The following is a 19,231-nucleotide window of genomic DNA, read 5'->3' on the forward strand; positions in this document are numbered from 1 at the left end:
GTAAAGAAAATTAAGTTGACCGATTAGAAAAGGAAAAACTGTTGTTGCGTGTGCTCTTTTTTTTTATTTTTCTTCATTATTTTTAAGACGTGAGTGTGCTAACATCTAACTCTAAAAGAAGAACTATCTTCTATCTTTGGTGTAAATTAACTTTTTTTTAAATGTAGATGAATTCAAACATATTTATAATATCTTCCTTGCACTAATGTTATTTTAAAAGTAAAAGTTTCTCCTCATTATAGCAGTAATTCAGTTTATCTTCCGAAAATTATATAACATGAATCGGATATTAATAATTGTCTTAATTCAGTAATACTGTATGTCTTGCTCCCGCCTTCTCTTCGCGCTCTTAAACAAATCATATCTCTAGTCATAATTAGGGATGTATATGGCTTTTTCTAGTTGGGAATCTGAACAGATTTATTTTTTGTCCGATGTTGTTCTCATAATTATTTAATTCTTGAAAAATCGAAGTATAAAGTAATAACTTATACGTACACTCATAAAAGACAAAGAGTAACATTTAGGATTTGTTCCTGAAGTATAATTGTAAGTCTTTGTCTAACTTGGAGTAAAACGGAGGATCGACATCTGAGTAATTCCACCCTATAAGTCCTTACTTTATACGGAGTGGGATTTTTGTTGATTACTTTCCTCTCACAGCTGTTTGCAGCTGATCTGATAAAATGTCATGACAGCTAAGCTGTTCTTCTTCCAAACATTCTTCAAAGTCTTGGGGTGACCACGTTCATTTTTTTTATTTTTACATAATGGCAGAACATGATTTATGCATCTCTGGTCATGAAGTTGTAAAAGATAAAAAACTACTCCTCGAATGTAGTTGTGTAATCTCACAATTTCTTTTCATTTATTCTTAACCCCTACACAACTCAGATTATAATTATATTACTCTGTTGATCTCATTAATCAATTCTATTCATATTTAATCATATGTAAAATAAATGTAAGGAATTATGTATGCAAGAATGGAAAAAAATTATTTATACATCTACTTACACAGGTATAAATATACCTACAGCTTGATTTTGAATAAAGCCATTAAAATAATTTATATATGCATAATTTAATATTCAAAGGTAAAAGGTATTAGCAATAGAAACCTTCACTGTCTAATTCGGAGTTCCAATCTTATTCGATTCTTAAATTAATATTTTATTATATATGACCACAACGTATATGTTCAATATCAGCTATTTTGCATTATTTGTTTGTTTAGATGATTTCTTAGTCTTTTATTCTAGTAAAAAAGAATAGATTATTATCGTTTATTGTATAAAAACAGTCAAAAACCTTAAGTAAGATTTTCCAATGATGTTAGATGTCACTTGTCTCGCTGATGGTCTGAACATAATAGCAAAGCTCTGTCCTTATTTTTGTTTTTTCCCCTTTATTGGTATAGGGAAGTCAGATACGCAAAAAATATATAAACTATAAACTTTACTGTTCATAATTAAATCCATAAACTAAAAATAAATGAATACTATAGACATGGTGAACAGATAATGTTCATTATTCTATACATTTTTTCTAAAGATTCATAAAATATGTCCATAGGCATAAAACAAACATTAAAATAATCCTAAAAATTATCATTAAAATATTAACAATAAAAAAAGAGAAACAAAGGCTATAGTTTCAATGGTAATAAAAAAAGACAACTATTGAACTTTTGATGGCCAGAACTTTTTAAACTGTCCATGTATGCAACACAGAAACTTCCTATTGTTATTTGAACTTGTAGTAGCGAATAAGATCACCGTATATTTCCACGATAAACCCTCAAGATCAGGGATTTGGATAGTCAAATATTCTACTTTTACAGCTCCAGAGGGAAAATTCCAAGGCATGGGTATTTGTTGGAGCTTTGGTGACATTGGATGGGACCCCGAAGAATACCAGAAGAGTTACAAACTTATCCCATAAGTCCAGATATGTTAAGAGAAATAAATTCCTTCATTAATACAAAGAGCAGGGCAGTTAGCCAAAGCATGTATTGCGATATTCAATAATTTCCCATAATCTTTCCAAGGAGCATTAAAAAATAGACATCCTGTGGAGATTTGAAATTGCAAAGTAAAACTATTTCCATCATTAATTTTCGCAATTGAGTTCTTAATTCTCTTTTTCCATGATATTGGTAGTTTTAAAACTTTTAATAACTTTTAATATATTTATTCAGCATCTTCCTTAAAATTTGATTCGAACGACATTCTCAAATGTCATGGAATGGGCATTATAGGAAATCCTGCGGCTTTTTTGAGTGGGTAAAAAAAATATACAGTTGAACATTAAGTTGTTGTCTAAATCTTGAATCGAAACAATATTATTTGATAAAGCAGACCATTCTAATTATCTGCGTCCTACAAGGTTTTTAAAATAAAACTTCCTAAAACACCACGGCAATGATCAACAACGATGAAAAAGGCGGTAATTTTTTTGAAAATACCAGAGATGAGACTTGATATATATATATATATTTTTTTTTTTTGAAAATACCAACACTCATATCTCTGAAGTAAAATTTTTGTTTATTAATTATGATGATTGAAAACAATTGATTACTACGTTGACCGCTTCAATGCATTCTCAATGGCATGGATGAAAACAATGATACAATAAATAAATCAACAACAATAGCGTTATCCATTCATGGCATATAAAACCACTTAATCTTTGAGAGTAAGACTTATGTTCCTTGCTCCATCGTGGTCTATATTAAAACTGTACACTTTATTATTCCTTTTCACGATCCTCTTGTATGACACATATATATATATACATAATATAGGTACACATAGTAACAATATAATATCTATAAGTATGAACTACATCAATATATAACACCTCTGTTATTGGGAAATATGTATGCACAACTAAAATGTGTACCGCTACACATTTTGGTCGAGGTTGTCATCAATAAAAATTACATAGTGCAATCAATATAAGAAATCAAACATTAAGAAAATAATTTAGTCCTTATAAGGTTAAGATATTTTCGTTTACTTATAGGTTGTAAATTGAGCAAAGATATGAAAGGAACAGCAAATAAGAAAAAAAAAGTAAATAATAACATTTATCTCGAATAAGCAGTCTACAACTAGTATTATTACAAAGTTTTTGTTTACGCCTCTATGTATTATCTAGTAGGTACATAGTAGGTGTATGTTTAAATCAACTTACTATTCAAATAAATAATCTAGAACTTCGATCTGAATTGAGAAAAAGTGTTGGTTTTTTTTGACAAAATTGATTAATTAATTGTCCATATATGTATTGATGAAATGTACATACAAAGAAGTGATTATACAAAACATTTTTTTTCTTGGCATAGCATGCCTAGAAAAATAATTCAGTTTCTGCTTTTAGGAAATAATATATTGTACCTCTTACAAATAAGATTTTTATTATTACTTAAATATCTACTTTTTGCTTATATTAAATAATTTTTCTATCATTCCAATCCTAGCCAATGACATAGAACGTAGTCTTTAAAAGGTTAATAATAACTAATTCGATATTTGTTCTGTTCAGGTGACAATAAAGAGACTCACTATGATTGATAGAGTTGTAAAAATTATCACCTGATGGTATGCTAAAAAAATAAACCCAAAAATGACGTGGTAACCCTAACAATATAAATAGTATTTGATTAATAGACGTTTCATTGAATTAGCTACAAACAGCTATGAGAGGAAAGGAATGAACAGAAAAACCACTCCATAATATCTAACCAGGACGGAAATTAGTGTTACAAGTTAGAACTACATCTAGTAGTAACATCTTTCCCGTACACAGGGTCTATGGAGAAGAAATTCGATATCACATTCTTCCCGATGTTTTTGGGCGCAAAAGAATAAAAATAAATTTAATACGAATCATCATTCCTCTGAGGAAAGGAAATTGAATGTAGCAAAGACAGTTTTTATTATAAACGCTACAATTAAAGCAGGGGTTCCCAAACTTTTCAGTCTGTTACCCCCAAAATAACAGTGCACAGACCAACGACCCCAACAACACTGGAGGTAGTTTCTAATGTTGCGTACAGCCACGCACATGCACTATACTCCCGAACGTGTGTGTCTTTTCCCCCAAACATTGCGTCCACACACACACCAAGGGGGCCCGCTCACTCAACCGACACACACAGTGAGATCAGAGCTCATTCATGTGAGGTAGCTGATCAGTAACTGACTGCTTCTTAACAGTTGAAACTGTGAAAACACAGAGTCTCTCTGGTCACAACTGCTCAGGGATACACACAGCAACTTCTTGAGCAGAGCAGAAGCTACTGGTGGCTTGTACCGAGTTTCTGAGTCCGACTTGCTCTAATATTTAGTTGTAATATTTTGTCAACTAAAATAAATCTTTTTATGCTATTAGGCTACAGTTATATAATATTATTATAATAAAATAGAGTATTTCTTATTTTATATATTTCATACATATGTGTACATTATACATCCCTGCCCAAGATAGATGCACATGAGGACGGGGAGGCTTGTCTGCCCTCTCCTTCTCCGCAAGCTTTTCAAGCTCAGGTAGAATCTCCTTCTCTGCTAGCCTGCCCTGTTCCTGTGGCCTCCTCAATTTTGTTGGTATTAACCAACGTTTCATTGCGACATTCAATGATTTTCATCTGTTTCCAAAAGAGTTTTGGAGAGCTATCGTGTAATTGGTGCTGCTGTAAATTTAACTGTCGGTAACCTGTGTTGTAAGATAAAAAATTGAAATGTTGTTTGTGTGTTTTTTGTAGAGAAAAGAAAAAGGGAGAAAGAAAAAAACTGATGAGAAATGTGTAAACTATTTTATTTAGTGACTCTTATATTGAAGAAGGGTTTTACCGGAAGGATGTGTTGTACTAAACTGCCTCTATGTCTCTTGTGTTTCATTTAGACTTAGTCCTTATTCAATACAACAACTAAACGCTCGGCTACAAATCCATGGTTTTATTCTTATATCAACTCATATGTATATATTATACCAAAAAAATTAATATATACATATAAAATAAATAAATAATTGTAGTTATTTTTTGAAATGCAATTCGCGGCCCCGCATCTGTGTCACTTTGGGAACCCCTATACTATAGTAGCTTGTAATATTAAATATAATTTTATATTATTTGAGAATTGATATTACAATGCCTATGTAATTAACTATAGTTCTAATTTATCATAAACTATATATTTACCAGATTCAAAAATGTTTTTACTTTTTTTTATTTTCGATATATTCTATATCACTTAATCGATTCTGCCCCCATATATAGTCTCCCATCATGTTCTCAATATAAACCCCTTGGTACCGCTGCTCAAATCTGAGCATATCTTGGTGAAACCACTCGCCTTGTTCCTCAGGATAGATCCCCATATTTTCTTTAAAATTTTCCAAATGAGAATCTAACCTTTGTAGCTTTCTGTAAATGTCCAACATAGCCTTCACAAGCTAAAAATAGTTTTCCTTTTTTGTATTACCAAAAAATCAATTCCCAACTTCAATGAAACTATTCCAAGCTACTTTCTTTTTTTTTTTTGACCTTCCGCGGAAACTCGTTACAATTCATGTTTTTTTCTTATTGGAGGACCTCTAAACACTCCACCCTCTTTTGATGTACAGGAAGGCTTTAAATTTTTTATCTAAAGTTCTCAGGAATTGATTGATAAACCCAAGTTTCAAATTATGTGGTGGAAACAAAACTTTTTTTGGATCTATCAATGGCTCCCATACAACATTTTTCTTGCCCATAGTAAATTCAAGTCACTTTGGCCAGATCTTCTTACGATAATGAGTAGAGTCATCCCTGCTATCCTATAGATAGAGATACCAAGGGAATTTAGTGTAGCCACCTTGTAAACCCACCAAAAATGCTACCATTTTGACATCTTCTCATTTGTACTCTTCCTATTTGATGACATCTAGCAAGATCTTAATATTATTATACCCTTCTTTGTGTTGGACGGAGTGAGCCAGAGATATGGACGATATGTTTTACCCTGATGAAGCAACACAGTGATTTTAGGCTTTCGCGTGAACTATCTATGAAAATACATCCATCATTGACATCTAGGGAAATTTTCAATTCTTCAAAAAGGCCAGTCACATTATGGCAAAAGCAAAGACCATCACTTTTAGTCAAAAAATTTGAAAACTTATTATTACATTTTCTCTGAACGCTTACGGTTGAACGGTTGAGATGAAGCTCTTTCTTAAATTGTTTAAGTCTTCTTGGTTTGGGAAGTATAGACTCCTTTTTTGAATTGGGTTTATGAAATCCATATCTATGGCATCATTACATTTTTTTGGAAATTATTGGACTTGGTAATTTTGGAGGCTTTGGTACTGGAACCTCCGACAAGTATGGTACCCGAGCAATGAATGACCTAATATTTGGATAAGTTTTGCCTTCACGGTACTATGTATCCACAGTACAAAAATAGCAATCTGTTGAGTGATTTAGAAGTTTCCTCCACATTCTTAATTTCTAGGGTTGATTTGTTTTATTTAAGCATATTTATATCTTTATATTCTAAAATTTCACATTTTTCATTATTCAATATGAATTAATTATAGCTTCTAATTTTTTTTTTTTTTTTTTTATTTTTTTTGTTTTATTGATTGTGAAAATCAAACACGATTTTAATTTTGCTCTGATATATCCGTTCCGTCTCTCTGGTCCATAAACTTGATCTAAAGCGTTAGTTATTTCTTTTATTGTACGTTCACAACTTTGTGTGTGGCATGGTATTTTATTTAGGAAGTCAAAGCAGTGAAGAGACAACGCTAATTAGTTGACTTTGTTGTGATAAAAGGCTCCTGGATATTAGTAACTGACGTAGCATACCAATTGAGTTTGGGTGAAAAGTATGGGCGTACACTTATATCTCCAAAATCACTTCCATCTCTTATTTCTCTTATTTTTGATATTCCAAGTTTTCTATCTTCTTGATTAAAGCTTGAGGATATATAATATAATATAAATATTGATAGAACATGCTTCAGAGTGAGCATGCTCCCTTTCTCCACAAATTTCATGGCGATACTTTTTACTTTTGTTGAAAGTGCATCTTTTTTTTTTCCCCATGTTCTGAATTAATTGTATTTGATGCAATGTATGTGATGGACCGTTTAAAATATCGGAATCTACTTTAATTTCGAACCACATATGAAAGTAAAAAATCACGATGAACTCAACAATAACGAGCAACGTTTCTACTTCCTCTCCATTAGCTATGTTTTGAGACATAGAGTCTTACGAAACGACTTGCTGTTGTGAGCCATCTTGAATGTGAAAAAATGCCGACTTTGATTTTAAGAAGATCTTCCTCTACAATTCCTGAGATAACCGTTTTGGTAATGCGATAAGCATAAAATTGATCATTAGACAAATCATCTATTACACTTTCTGACATTTCACGTAGGGGGGGGAATGGTGTTTATTTTTCTAAATTTATGATAAAATTCTAAGTCATAAGCCTTAAAACTAATCATTTTCCCAAGTTTTTCTATTTATAACAAATAAAAACATAATAAAGTTACTATATATGTAGTGTTCAGCTATACAAGTTGATTCCACGGTCTCCCGAGAGTATCTCGTATCTATTATTTTGTATAAACTGTCTCAGTCGTTTACGTTTACTCGAGAACACAACTTATGTTTTAGTAATTATAAGAAGCGTGTATTATTCTGGAGATACTACACTGGTGACCCCGACATCCCAAAGTTGAATGAAGTCCCTCACCTTGTAGGGCAGTTTAATGTCTGCCCGTTCTTGCCGACCAAGCCTAGAGCTTGGTTCCATCGCATCGAAGCCCAGTTTCAATTATACCAAGTAAAGGAAGAATTGGAGAAGTATCATCATTTATTGTGTGCCATCGACGACAAAGTCCTAGACCTTTTTGGTGATGAGAGCGAAGACGCATTAAGCGCAACCCTTTACCCCGATCTGAAAGCAAAAGTCTTGGCTGAGCGTAAAATAGCCACCCAGGATAAAATTGAAAGGCTCTTTCAGCTCATCGAAGCGCCGCATATCAACTCTATTGATGAAATTGTGAGCCTGAGGAGGGATAACCTCTCAAATGTTCCCAATTTTCGTGAGGCTATAATCAAACAAATACTCTTGATGAGTCTCCCGAATGAAGAAGGTCTGGTTTATCGGTCTAGTGCTCGGATCTTAGCTGGACACATTTCATTAGGAAATCAAATATCAAACAACTATGGTTGAAGGACCAGGCGTGATTCATGCTATCAAGAACTTAAGGCCCCATGACCCAATTAAGGAGAAAAAGGAATACTTCTACGACAGGAAAGGGGGGGAAAAGGCCACAAAGTACGAAACTCCTGAAATCTGTCCAAAGCTCGTAACTCCAAATAACTAAGCAATCGTCGGGTCCTCATCCCGACGTTAAACATAAATTCACCTTGCATAGTGTCACCTTTTAGAAATGTTATTGTACTTATTTATAGTAATGACATTAAGTTCATCCTCAATACTGGATCCCAGCGGTCGATCATTCTGATGAACCTCTTCTCTGGGAGACGTAATCCAGCATCCCCTAAGCTCGTTGCCACGAAGGGAACTCCTGTGAGAAGTCATTGTTCTAGGTAATTATGGGTCGAATTCGACCCCGTGGGAAAGGTCCAGAGGGAGTTTGTCGTGGCGAATATTGAGTTTGGTGTCAGGGGTGCCTATTTCTTGAGCACTTTTAAACTGTTTGTAAGCATGGAACTAGGTGATAGAAGAAAGGTGCGACATTGCCAGGAAAATTCCAGCTCGATATCCCACTCCTCAGTATGAGGAAGAATCCTATCCGGAGCCAAGTCATGCAGTTCAACACGAAATTTTCAAAGCGGGGAATCCCTGCTTTTCACGTACTCGCCGTCTAACTCCTGAAAAAGAGACTATAGTCGAGAAAAAAAATTATAAATTATTGTCAGCTGGAATTATACGCAGGTCAAATCTAATTGGTCTTCCCCAATTCACTTTGTACCAACGCAGAATGGTTCATGGCGCATAGTTGGTGACTACAGGCAGTTGAACACACTAACTCTTCCAGACTGTTACCCGATACCTCATATTCATGATTTTATAAGGACTATCGGAGGTTGTAAATTATTTACTAAATTAGATTTAAAGCGTGCTTACAATCAGCTACCAATGTCAAGCGAAGACTGCAAGAAAACTGCAATAACTACGTGCGCAAGGCTTTATGAATTCAAAAGAATGCCCTTTGGACTACGCAACGCCTGCAATACTTCCCAAAGATTGATGGACTCCTTGTTTGGACTATGTTTTTACCTATATCGACGACATCATGATAGCTTCTCATTCCGAAAAGGAACATCATGAACACATCAAAAATGTACTCTCAATTTAAAAAGACCTGACCTGGTGTACAATATGGAAAAAAGCAAGTTTTTCAGAACGGAGATTGAGTTCCTTGGGCACCAAATTAGTCAACAGGGTATCCGCTTGATCGACCTGGTACGGGCAAGGACCTTCACAACTTAATTGGAATTGTCAATTATCATCGTAGATTTATTTCTAGTCTGGGGGAGTTGTTAACTTCTCTATATAAATTAATCCCTAAAGTTATAAGCTCCAAGATTGATGGAGTGAAGAGGGGAACAAGACTTTCTACAAAATGCAAAACACCCTCTCCAGCATTGCCACTTTGAAGTATTATTCTTCAGAGGGGGAGCTTTTCGTTACAGTTGATGCATCTGACCAAGCGATTGGAGGCGTTCTCGAGTAGCAAGATGGCCAAGGAGATTTCCTCCCATTAGCTTTCTTTAGTAGAGCTCTAAACCATACACAGAGGAGGTACTCTACATTTGAAAGAGAGTTCTTTGGTGTTAGAGAAGCCCTGCGTCACTTTCAATATTTACCGAAGGACGTACTGTAACTGTCTTTACGGACCATAAACCACTCATCGACGCCCTCAAGGGTAAAAATCCTACGTGGTCTAACAAAGTGCATCGATATTTTGCGGAAGTGTCTGAGTATGGAGCCACGTTGCGTCACATCAGTGGCAAAGAAAATATACCTGCAGATTTTCTCTCTAGACTCAACAATATCCTAATCGACGTAGTTGATTGGGAAGAATTTTCGTCACGTCAGGGGCGAGAAGGTGTGACCTTAGATGAAAACCGTCAATATTGTGATGTAAATGGATTCAATGTAATTTGTGACATCCGTAATCCAGTCCTTCGGCCAGTTGTACCACCGTCGTTGGTAACTAAAATTATTGCTAAAGTTCACTGTGAAAGTCACAGAGGGGTATATGTCATAACAAGGAAAATAGCTTGTTGTTATTTTTGGGAGAATTTAGAAGAAGATGAAAGAAAGTTCGTCAATGATAGTAATACTTGTGCCAGTCCTCCCACCCCTGTAATTCAAAATCTAGTATTAAGATTGTCAGACAAGACAAATTGTGTTCGTCCCTTACATATCGTGATGAGGATCCATCCGATTTCTGCTCTTGGTTTTGATGTGAAGCAGACAGGAAAATCTTGTCTCGTAGAGGTAAGTAGTTGCGAAAAGCACAAGCCCAGTGAGAGCTTTCCTTGCTAATGCAGGATACGTTTCCAACTGAGAAGCCCAGAAGTGTTCCAAGTGACCATTGGCAAACTCCATTTGGATTCCACTATTGTTTATCAGTTCGATGAGATCTTCCTTGATGTTGCTATCATCATCAACATATTCCATATTCTGCTTAAAAAGGTTGCCGTTCCAGTCATCACAGGTGTGTAGCTACCACACGAGAAGTAGTCATCCAATGAGGTGCACAGTATCTACAACAAATCTGGATGCACCTGTGACTGTTTCTTCAAGGGAAGAAAAACTTGCCAAGTTATCTTTCTTTACACGCCTAATCCAGACATTTGGCCTTAGAATGTAGCCAACTTCTAACTTCCAATCAAAGTTTCTATCCTCTTCCTTATGGTGAGCGATTGAGCTCATTGAGTACTGTGAACATATCACCCAAATAGACATGCATTTGTACAAATTCAGGATCATCAAAATATCCAGCCACTTCTTGTCCCAGTCCGTGGAGAATCTGCTGAATTGTTGTTCAGGTACCGGACTAATATCAATAACTGACAACAATTTGACACATCTCTTGACTCATCCCCTTGTAGGTTAATCTTTCCTGGACTGGCCTTGATGTCATTAACAACTTGCTCCAGGATATCATCACTCATATCCTCGCACCCCCGGTCAAGAACCACTGGTCTAGAGTTAGTGATGATTCACGATTTCGTCAGACCTCGCCTTATAAAAATACATATTATAAGAAATAACAGTTACATTTATATTTCATAAAAATCTACATATGTGTAAAAAATATATTTTCTCTTCTTGACGAAATACTAAATATACAAATTAAAAGACTTAGTCAAAATTTAGACTCAAGTCAGCACCTGCTAATGATATCTCTGATTGGGAGAAGAAGAAAAATTATATTCGTTCAGCTGAGATCACGTAAAAAAATAGGGGGTATATGCATGTCAGATTTTGAAGAAATAACATTAGCTATATTTGCCCTGGGGTATACAAATGAATATGGACCGTTAGTCATGGTCAGTCAAATCATAAGACTGTAATAACCTGGATCTAGCCCCAACATGATTTTTGTTTTGTTTTAGTGTTGGACGGCCATATGAGTAATGACTAATGAATTATTCAGCCCCCATAAAAACACTCCCACTGAATAATCAACCCTAACACATACTGAGCTTTTTTTTTTTTAATATAAATAAAAGATGAATTGTACTGTATTTTACAAAACATAAGCAACTATCCCACTCATTATTTTAAACTCCCTAACAGAAATTTAATATAAAACTATGTTTATTATCATGCTTAATAATAGGAATGGGAGATGGGAGCCTTATTCCACACCGCACTTGATGTTCTTTTAAAGAATCTGTGCTTCTTTAATGGAAACATAAGGTTCAAGTCAGGCATAGGTGGGACATCAAAAATCTGATCAATATCAGGAGGTTGATAGGTTTGTGAAACGATGGCTTGGCGAAATGCAGAACTTGATGCCCATTTAGGAATAGCTTTTTTAGGCTGATCCTCATCATCTGTATCGTCATCTGATTTCAAATCAGCCACGTCATAGTTGTCTTCATCTTTTAGTGGTTTTGGAGGACATTCCTCAGGAGCAAGAGTCATATCATAAGAATTAGTCGCTGTGTCTTCTTCTTTTGTTATGGTTACATTTAGCATAGGTTTCGGTTTTTGGAATACAGCTTGCGTTTCCTGGGAAAAAAATAAAATTATCATTTAAAAAATTAGATATTTATCTTCCAAACCTTAATTTGAGCATTAGCCTCTTGCTGTGTTTTCAATTTATTTGCAACAATTTCTTTCGGCTGCAAACTTTTATGTTCTGTTATGGAAGTTTGTTCCTTAAATATAAATCAAAAATAACAGAAATCATGAGAAACCGAAATAAATTGAATGAGTAGCTACCTTTTGTTGTTTCATTGGATGAATTTCAGTGATCTTTGCTCTCACCCTTTCCATCTTAAGTTAAATAAATCGAAATAAGTTATAATTTTTAATGTCAATTAAACTACTAACCTCTTGCCGCTCTCGAATGTCACCTTGGATAATTTTAGTCTTTATTTCTGGTTTCCTTAAGTCTGTACTTGATAGTTGTCTTTCTAATATTCTTTTATTCTCCATTACTTTCTTTAATCTAGCTTCTCGAAGTGCTTTTTTATCTTCAATTTTTTGTTTTGCTAGTTCATCTTTCCTACGAATAGCATCTTCCTCTTTGTGTCGTTTTCGAAGAGCCTCTTGTTCTGCTTTAAGTTTTAGCTCATCAGCTGTAGGTTTTGATGGCTTTAAAGGTAATAATGTGGTCACACCCCTCGCAATATTACTAGGCCCATTACCAGTTCTTGTAATATGCTAAATATAAATAAATTTTAATGAAACAATTTTTATAAATATAATAAAATATCTTACTCTGGATACCGATTTTGATGACAAAAAAACTTTTTGAGCTACTTGAAATGACGGATGGCACTAGATAATTAGATTGACAAAAAAACAAATATTTAAATATGATAAAGCCAAACAAAAATTCTTACTTTTAATGGGATAAGGAGAGCGATGCCTTAGAAGTGAATGAGTTCTTGGTAGTGTTGCTGTTTTCATTCCTGATGAAGTAGTCGCAGATACAGTTCTAGGGATTTTTCTAGTTTCATTTAGAGGTGTCGAGTACTACATATAAAGTGTTAACTCGATTAAATTTAATTAAAACATACTAATTGCCAACAACCTTATTAAATATGACATTTTCTCTATCCTCATTGGTTTTATTTTTCTTTTGCTCAGCAGATATGGATGTTCTGATAGCTTTATTAACAAGACCTTTGTATTGACATAAGCTACTTCGTCTAGCTGACTTTCTTTTGTCCTTTTCTTCTTGGTTTGTAGCAGATTTTGACTTTTTTATATCTGTTTCTTCACGACTGGTAAGCTCCTTTACAGACAAATGAGGATAAAGAGCATTATTATTATTCGAAGATGGTGCAACATTTTCTTTAGGGGGATCTTTAACGTTGACTTTGGAACTTATTTTAGATGAAGAAGGCGTCGTCGAATGTGATTTATCTTTCGATTGAATGATAGATCTTGTACTTTGATTGGAATCTATAAGAATATTCGAAGCTTGTTTTTCTATATGAGAGTTTGAAGGAACATTAAATGTTGTATTGCAGTTGATATTTTGCTCCGGCAAAGTACCTTCATTTATTGAACAATTGTCAATCTCAGCACTACTTATCGAATCCCTTTTGCTATTTTCTTTCGACAAAGTATCTTCATGTATTGACTGACTGTCAATTACGGCACTACTTAGTGATTCCCTTTTGCTATTTTCCTCCGACAAAGTATCTTCATGTATTGACCTACTCTGACTATCAGCACTACATATTGAATCCTTTTTGCTATTTTGCTCAGGCAAAGTATCTTCATGTATTGACCCATTGTCAATATCAGCGCTATTTATTGAATCCCTTATGTTATTTTGCTCAGGCAAATTATCTTCATGTATTGATCGACTGTCAATCTCAGCGCTATTTATTGAATCCCTTATGTTATTTTGCTCAGGTAAAGTATCTTCATGTATTGATCGACTGTCAATCTCAGCACTCTTTACGGAATCATTTTTGTTATTTTGCCCCGGCAAAGTATCTTCATATTTTGGACAACTCTCAATCTCAACACTACTTATCGAATCCCTTTCGCTATTTTGCTCCGGCAGATTACCTTCATGTATTGACCGACTGTCAATCTCAGAACTACTTTTCAAACATCTTAGGCTGGGTTCATTATTTATATTATCTTTATTTAAGTCTCGAAGGGATTTTTTTGTATCATCTGAGACTTGAACCATGGGTTTCGTAAATGTAGGTGACTTTTGTTCTATCCCCTTTTTCTCATTAGAAGAAGAGTCCTGTAATGATATTTTTCTATTATAAATCAAAGATGATTAAAATATATATAAAAGAAAAAGACCAATATAAAAAAAAATTCTAGAGGTAGTTAAAAAATAGGGTTAGAATTTCGATAGATAGAAACAATGCACAGTACATTATATTTGTTAGTTCGAAATTTGTTTTTGTTTTTTCAATTTTTTTTGGGATTCTTTAAAAACAAAAAATTAATAAAACAATTTTTAATTGTTATTTTAGCAAGTGGATTTAACTCATCGCGGAGAATCATCGTCAATAAAATAACGAAATCTAAGACAGTTCGTATAGTAGAACATGCGTCAATGAATTAAAGAAAAAGTGCATAAGAAGTAAGGCCAAACATGAATACCAGAAACGTTCTACAATTTTGCCCGTCCGTTATATTTTCTCTTTCAATCTCGAAATTGAAGACAACGTTCGCAGAAGGTTGAAATTCAATTATTCTCTTAATAATAAGCGAACGTATATTATTGAAGTACGAGGAGAGAGATCTCGATTCTTTCGAATGATTCGACCAAGAATTACTTTGGATGATCTTGAAAGAGGATTGAAGGTCTAATTATACATAAGAAGGTTGTAAGTTCGTCTCTTATAGATTATGGAGAGGAGGGGTTTGTAGTCGATACGTGGACTAAAAGGTAATGTAGGAGGAGATCCCATCTTATTATGTAAGGCACTACGACTCCTTCATGTATCTAACATGAATCATGAAAGCATAATTTATCCCATGAATACCTTGTACGTGAGTCGTAGTTTGCAAATCCATCAGCCTCTCGCAGTATTTTTCAACTTGGACATATATGAACTCGCTGAAGGGGTGCATTTTGATAGTAATATAACCTTCTCATACTTAATTAGACCTTCCATCTACTTTCAAGATCCTCCTAAGTGATAATTGTCTGAATATCTCGAAAAAGTCAAAATCTCTCTTCTCCTACTCTTATAATCGTGAGTGGATCCTTTGCCTGAAAAAAATAATGGATAATGATTCATCCTGCAATACTATGCCATTTTGATTCTCCTTCAAGATAAAATGTTTAATTATTTAGCACGTATTGCAATGATTAAATGTTAATTCATTAATAAGGGATCCAATTTGCTCTAAAGATGATTCAACTGTTAGCTCGAACCGCTCTAAAAACAAAAATTCTGACAACCGTCCAATAAATAAATTCGGAAGAGAAAAAAATTTAAAGAAAAGGAGTCAAAAATGGATTATACCATCATTGAGATCGAATGTGTTAGAGCTCCTATGCACTTGTTCAAGTCCTGAGCGACACTCGTCAATCCCGAGGTCGTCACTGACTCTATAATTATCAAGATTTGTGTAGTCTAGTAGATAATTGCTTAGTATTGCAGTATGAATCATCATCTAGGATATTAATTCTATTTAGTGGCAAAGTGTTCAAGATCCTCCAGTACTAAATACTTCTTTCCTCACTAAGTAAAAGATTCGGTGTCTCCAATTATGAGATTAAAGAGAAAACTCGGAAGTGGGAGGAAAAGGGGACAAATAAATCAAAGTATGGACTGGAGGGAATCCAGGACTCTCCAACCTCAATCTCCTTCTCTTCCACTATTGCTTCTTCAGAAACCTTGTTCAGAGCTTTCTTTTTCCCTTTACGAGTTTTGGGGAGAAGAACAGGAACTTCTTCGAGGTCATTCTCTTTGAGGACAGAGAGATTATTTTCACCAGAGACGAGACTCTTAACTTGTTGAAAGACTTCAGAGATCCAGATCTTATTCTCATCAAAGAGCGACTTTTCCAACACCTTCGCCTCGAATTCATCCACTTCTTTGGAGTAATCCTGGAGGACGTGCAAAGCCTTCTGGAGTTGTCTCTTGCTAATTGAACTCTTCATTTCTTCCTCTATATTCACATTTATACATTAACTAATAATGATCATCGCTTCTGGAACCAGCACTCTCACTCAATCACTAAGGGAATGACGCTCGTACGGGATTTCACGGGAGTACTCACAAATAAAACCTTCACAAATTATTGTTTTTCCTCCTTTTTTTTCTTTTCTTTCAAAAAATTGGCGGGGGGAGGAGGGGAAAAATATATTCAATGGTACCATATCGTATTCACTAAGAAAATAACGACATTCTTCTACATATAAGATACCAATTTGTAAGAACAAAATATACCTATCAGTAAATTATAATTATAATATCTGATAAAGGAGAAAATCGATTGTGTGTGTACTGTATAGACGCGGGTTGGAAGACAACTTACCATATTATATTGTAAATTATGTTCCATGATATTAAAAGTGAACATTTGTCAGAAACTTGACGGCTAGTTAAGGCTAAGAACGGTCTAAAAATTATTTTTCTAAATCATCTTGAGCATCGAAATAAAAAGTGAAAAACAGACATTGCATGTTTAAACGCCTTAGTACTTTAACTACCTACTTTACACATACAATGTCTCTTTTTTCATTTTTTATTTTGATGCTCAAGATGATAAAAACAGTGTTCGATGATATTGCTCACTTAAGTAATATTTTAGTACTCTGTGGAAAAGTAATTTAGTAATATTACTTAGAATCAAGAGTAATAATTACTTTACTTCACATGACTTATTTTTTGATTATCTCCTTAAGAGGTTAACAATGCAATGCTACAACTTCAATTCTGTGAGTTTTTAGATTTAATAATGATTAATCATTATTATAATTCACCTAATCGATTAGGTGAATATTTGTGAAGTAATATGTAGTCATATCCTACAAAAACTAATTTCTACTACATTTTTCTATATTAGTATTTTTTTAAATCATCGATTATTTTCAATATGGATTTAACAAATTCACAATAACGAATTACATACTAAGTATGAAGCAGAAGTCTCTAAATAACTAGCATCGTTGGATTTACAATCTTGACATATTCTTAACTAATACTTCTAAAACTATTTATTTTCAGGTTTATATACCCTTTATTACTTGTACAAATAATAAAACAACAGGTTCTTTAATTTTTCAACTTCAATTTTCTTAGTTTACACATATCAATCATAAACATATAGGCTACAGATTACATAGTGATAGTAAAAGTGTTAGTCGACCTCTGATTGGATTAAGACATTTCATTTCAATAATAACTGAAGTTATTATGTAAAAAATAATTTCGTTATTTCTCTGACTTATAAATTATTTAGCAAAGTAATGATGTTAGTTACTCGAAAAGTAAAACTATTATTACGAACTAACGTGTAACAATGCATCGGAGTGGGCAAGAATCAACTTCTTTTTTATTTTATATATGAACTCTTCTGTTTTGTATAAAGCAAAAAATAAAGACCGTAAAATTTTAAGAATTATTCTCGCTGCATGTTGGTCTGTATCTTTACACACTTTTTATAGGAGATTATAAGGTTTAGAGAAGAAAAAAATATTGTAGTTGAACTATCGTTCGCACATCTTTAATATTGTTTAGAAAAATTCTTTGTTTTATTCTCTTTTCTTTTTTGTGAGAACAATGCTTAAAATTTTACGTTCTTTATTTTTTGTTGTATATGAAATGGACGTTTGTTAGTCTCAAAGTTATTTCTTAGAAAAATGCTATTAAAAGGCTGTCTTGGTCTTAAAGCCAAAAAAAAGGGTACTAGAACTGTTTCTGGAGCCTTAAGAAGCTACATTTAAAAAATCAGCAAAATCTATATCTTAATTACAGTGTGATTTCTGGACAAACACACAGACATTTGCATTTAATGTATAGATAATTGCAATAATAATAGAACATGCATAACAAAATTCAGATCCACCGTCTATCCATTGAAAATGAAATTCTATTCAGCAGTCCTGACTATATATATTCGGCAACGAGGAATAAATTGACAACGGAGAGGATCTAACTTTTTAAATAATAATATCAAATTATTTAGAACTAATTATATTCATAATTACGATTGATGTATTTATTTCTATTCTCGTGAAGTCAAATTTATAAAAATTTTTATTATTTGTTTATGCAATTCCTTTATAGATAGTATTAATAATGGAATCGTTCATAAAAATGGTTTTGGAATCGTCAGAAATTTTGATATCTGTACATCTCAGGTTACTACTCAACATTGGAATTATAATATTATTAATAGTTATTATCTACCTTATTGTAAAAGGTTTAAGTATGAAGTATACCTTCAGAATTGATATTTGTAGATTTATTCATAGCTCAAAGCTTAAAAATATTTTTTTCAATTTATATTTTATGTTCCTAAATGTTATATTATAATAGTCAATACATATTTGTACAAATTTTGATATTTATAGATTAATTTTTTATTTAAAAAAATTGAATATCAATGGAAGGATGTCTTTTTTTTAATAAAAATTAATTTTTATTAAAGTGAGGATTTTCTTAATTCATTGTTATTTCATTGTACTAATAATTTAATTATAATTTTTTATGGTGTACGATATCAAAAATGATAAGATCTAAGTAGCTATGTAATATTTACATACCCCTGTAACGAGGAAGGAACGGTATATATGCACATCTCAAGCAAGGCAAAAATATTGTTGTGATAAATATCTAACCTTATATTATCTTTTCGACATCAAGTACGATCTCGATAAAGAGGATCAGAAGGTTTCAAACTTTGTGTGGGAGCATATAATTTCTGAGAGGTTATAATAACGTAAAAATTATACATCTGTTAAATTTCTCTCTTTACGACGTTAAATTCATGATTCGAGTATTTAT

The 19,231-nt window shown here is 33.3% G+C and overlaps 1 protein-coding gene and 1 long non-coding RNA gene across 2 annotated transcripts; one reads left to right on the top strand and one right to left on the bottom strand.

Moving 5' to 3' along the window:
* The first annotated feature begins 7,641 nt into the window (after positions 1-7,641).
* On the top strand, positions 7,642-11,450 carry LOC139905229 (uncharacterized). The gene is made up of 2 exons (XR_011779860.1): positions 7,642-11,098; positions 11,162-11,450. It is a non-coding gene; the product is annotated as an uncharacterized lncRNA (long non-coding RNA).
* Positions 11,451-11,754: 304 nt separating this feature from the next.
* On the bottom strand, positions 11,755-16,588 carry LOC121116042 (uncharacterized). Its single transcript, XM_040710241.2, has 8 exons — positions 16,075-16,588; positions 13,321-14,499; positions 13,130-13,262; positions 13,005-13,064; positions 12,615-12,947; positions 12,504-12,557; positions 12,344-12,439; positions 11,755-12,290 (listed from the first exon to the last, which is right to left on the bottom strand). Exons 1-5 carry the CDS (start codon positions 16,378-16,380, stop codon positions 12,928-12,930), a joined length of 1,698 nt encoding a protein of 565 aa, XP_040566175.1. The 5' UTR covers positions 16,381-16,588; the 3' UTR covers positions 11,755-12,290; positions 12,344-12,439; positions 12,504-12,557; positions 12,615-12,927.
* Positions 16,589-19,231: the final 2,643 nt, after the last annotated feature.

This window comes from Lepeophtheirus salmonis, chromosome 4 (assembly GCF_016086655.4).
Source record: "Lepeophtheirus salmonis chromosome 4, UVic_Lsal_1.4, whole genome shotgun sequence".
NCBI classification, from domain to species: Eukaryota; Metazoa; Arthropoda; class Copepoda; order Siphonostomatoida; family Caligidae; genus Lepeophtheirus; species Lepeophtheirus salmonis.

Bases quoted from the DNA above. Each gene is read 5' to 3' on its own strand.
- LOC121116042 (XM_040710241.2), bottom strand. From the start codon at position 16,380: ATGAAGAGTTCAATTAGCAAGAGACAACTCCAGAAGGCTTTGCACGTC. The intron at 13,263-13,320 runs GTTGTTGGCAAT...CTTTATATGTAG, and splicing joins AAAATGTCATATTTAATAAG to TACTCGACACCTCTAAATGA. The intron at 13,065-13,129 runs GTAAGAATTTTT...CTAATTATCTAG, and splicing joins CTCTCCTTATCCCATTAAAA to TGCCATCCGTCATTTCAAGT.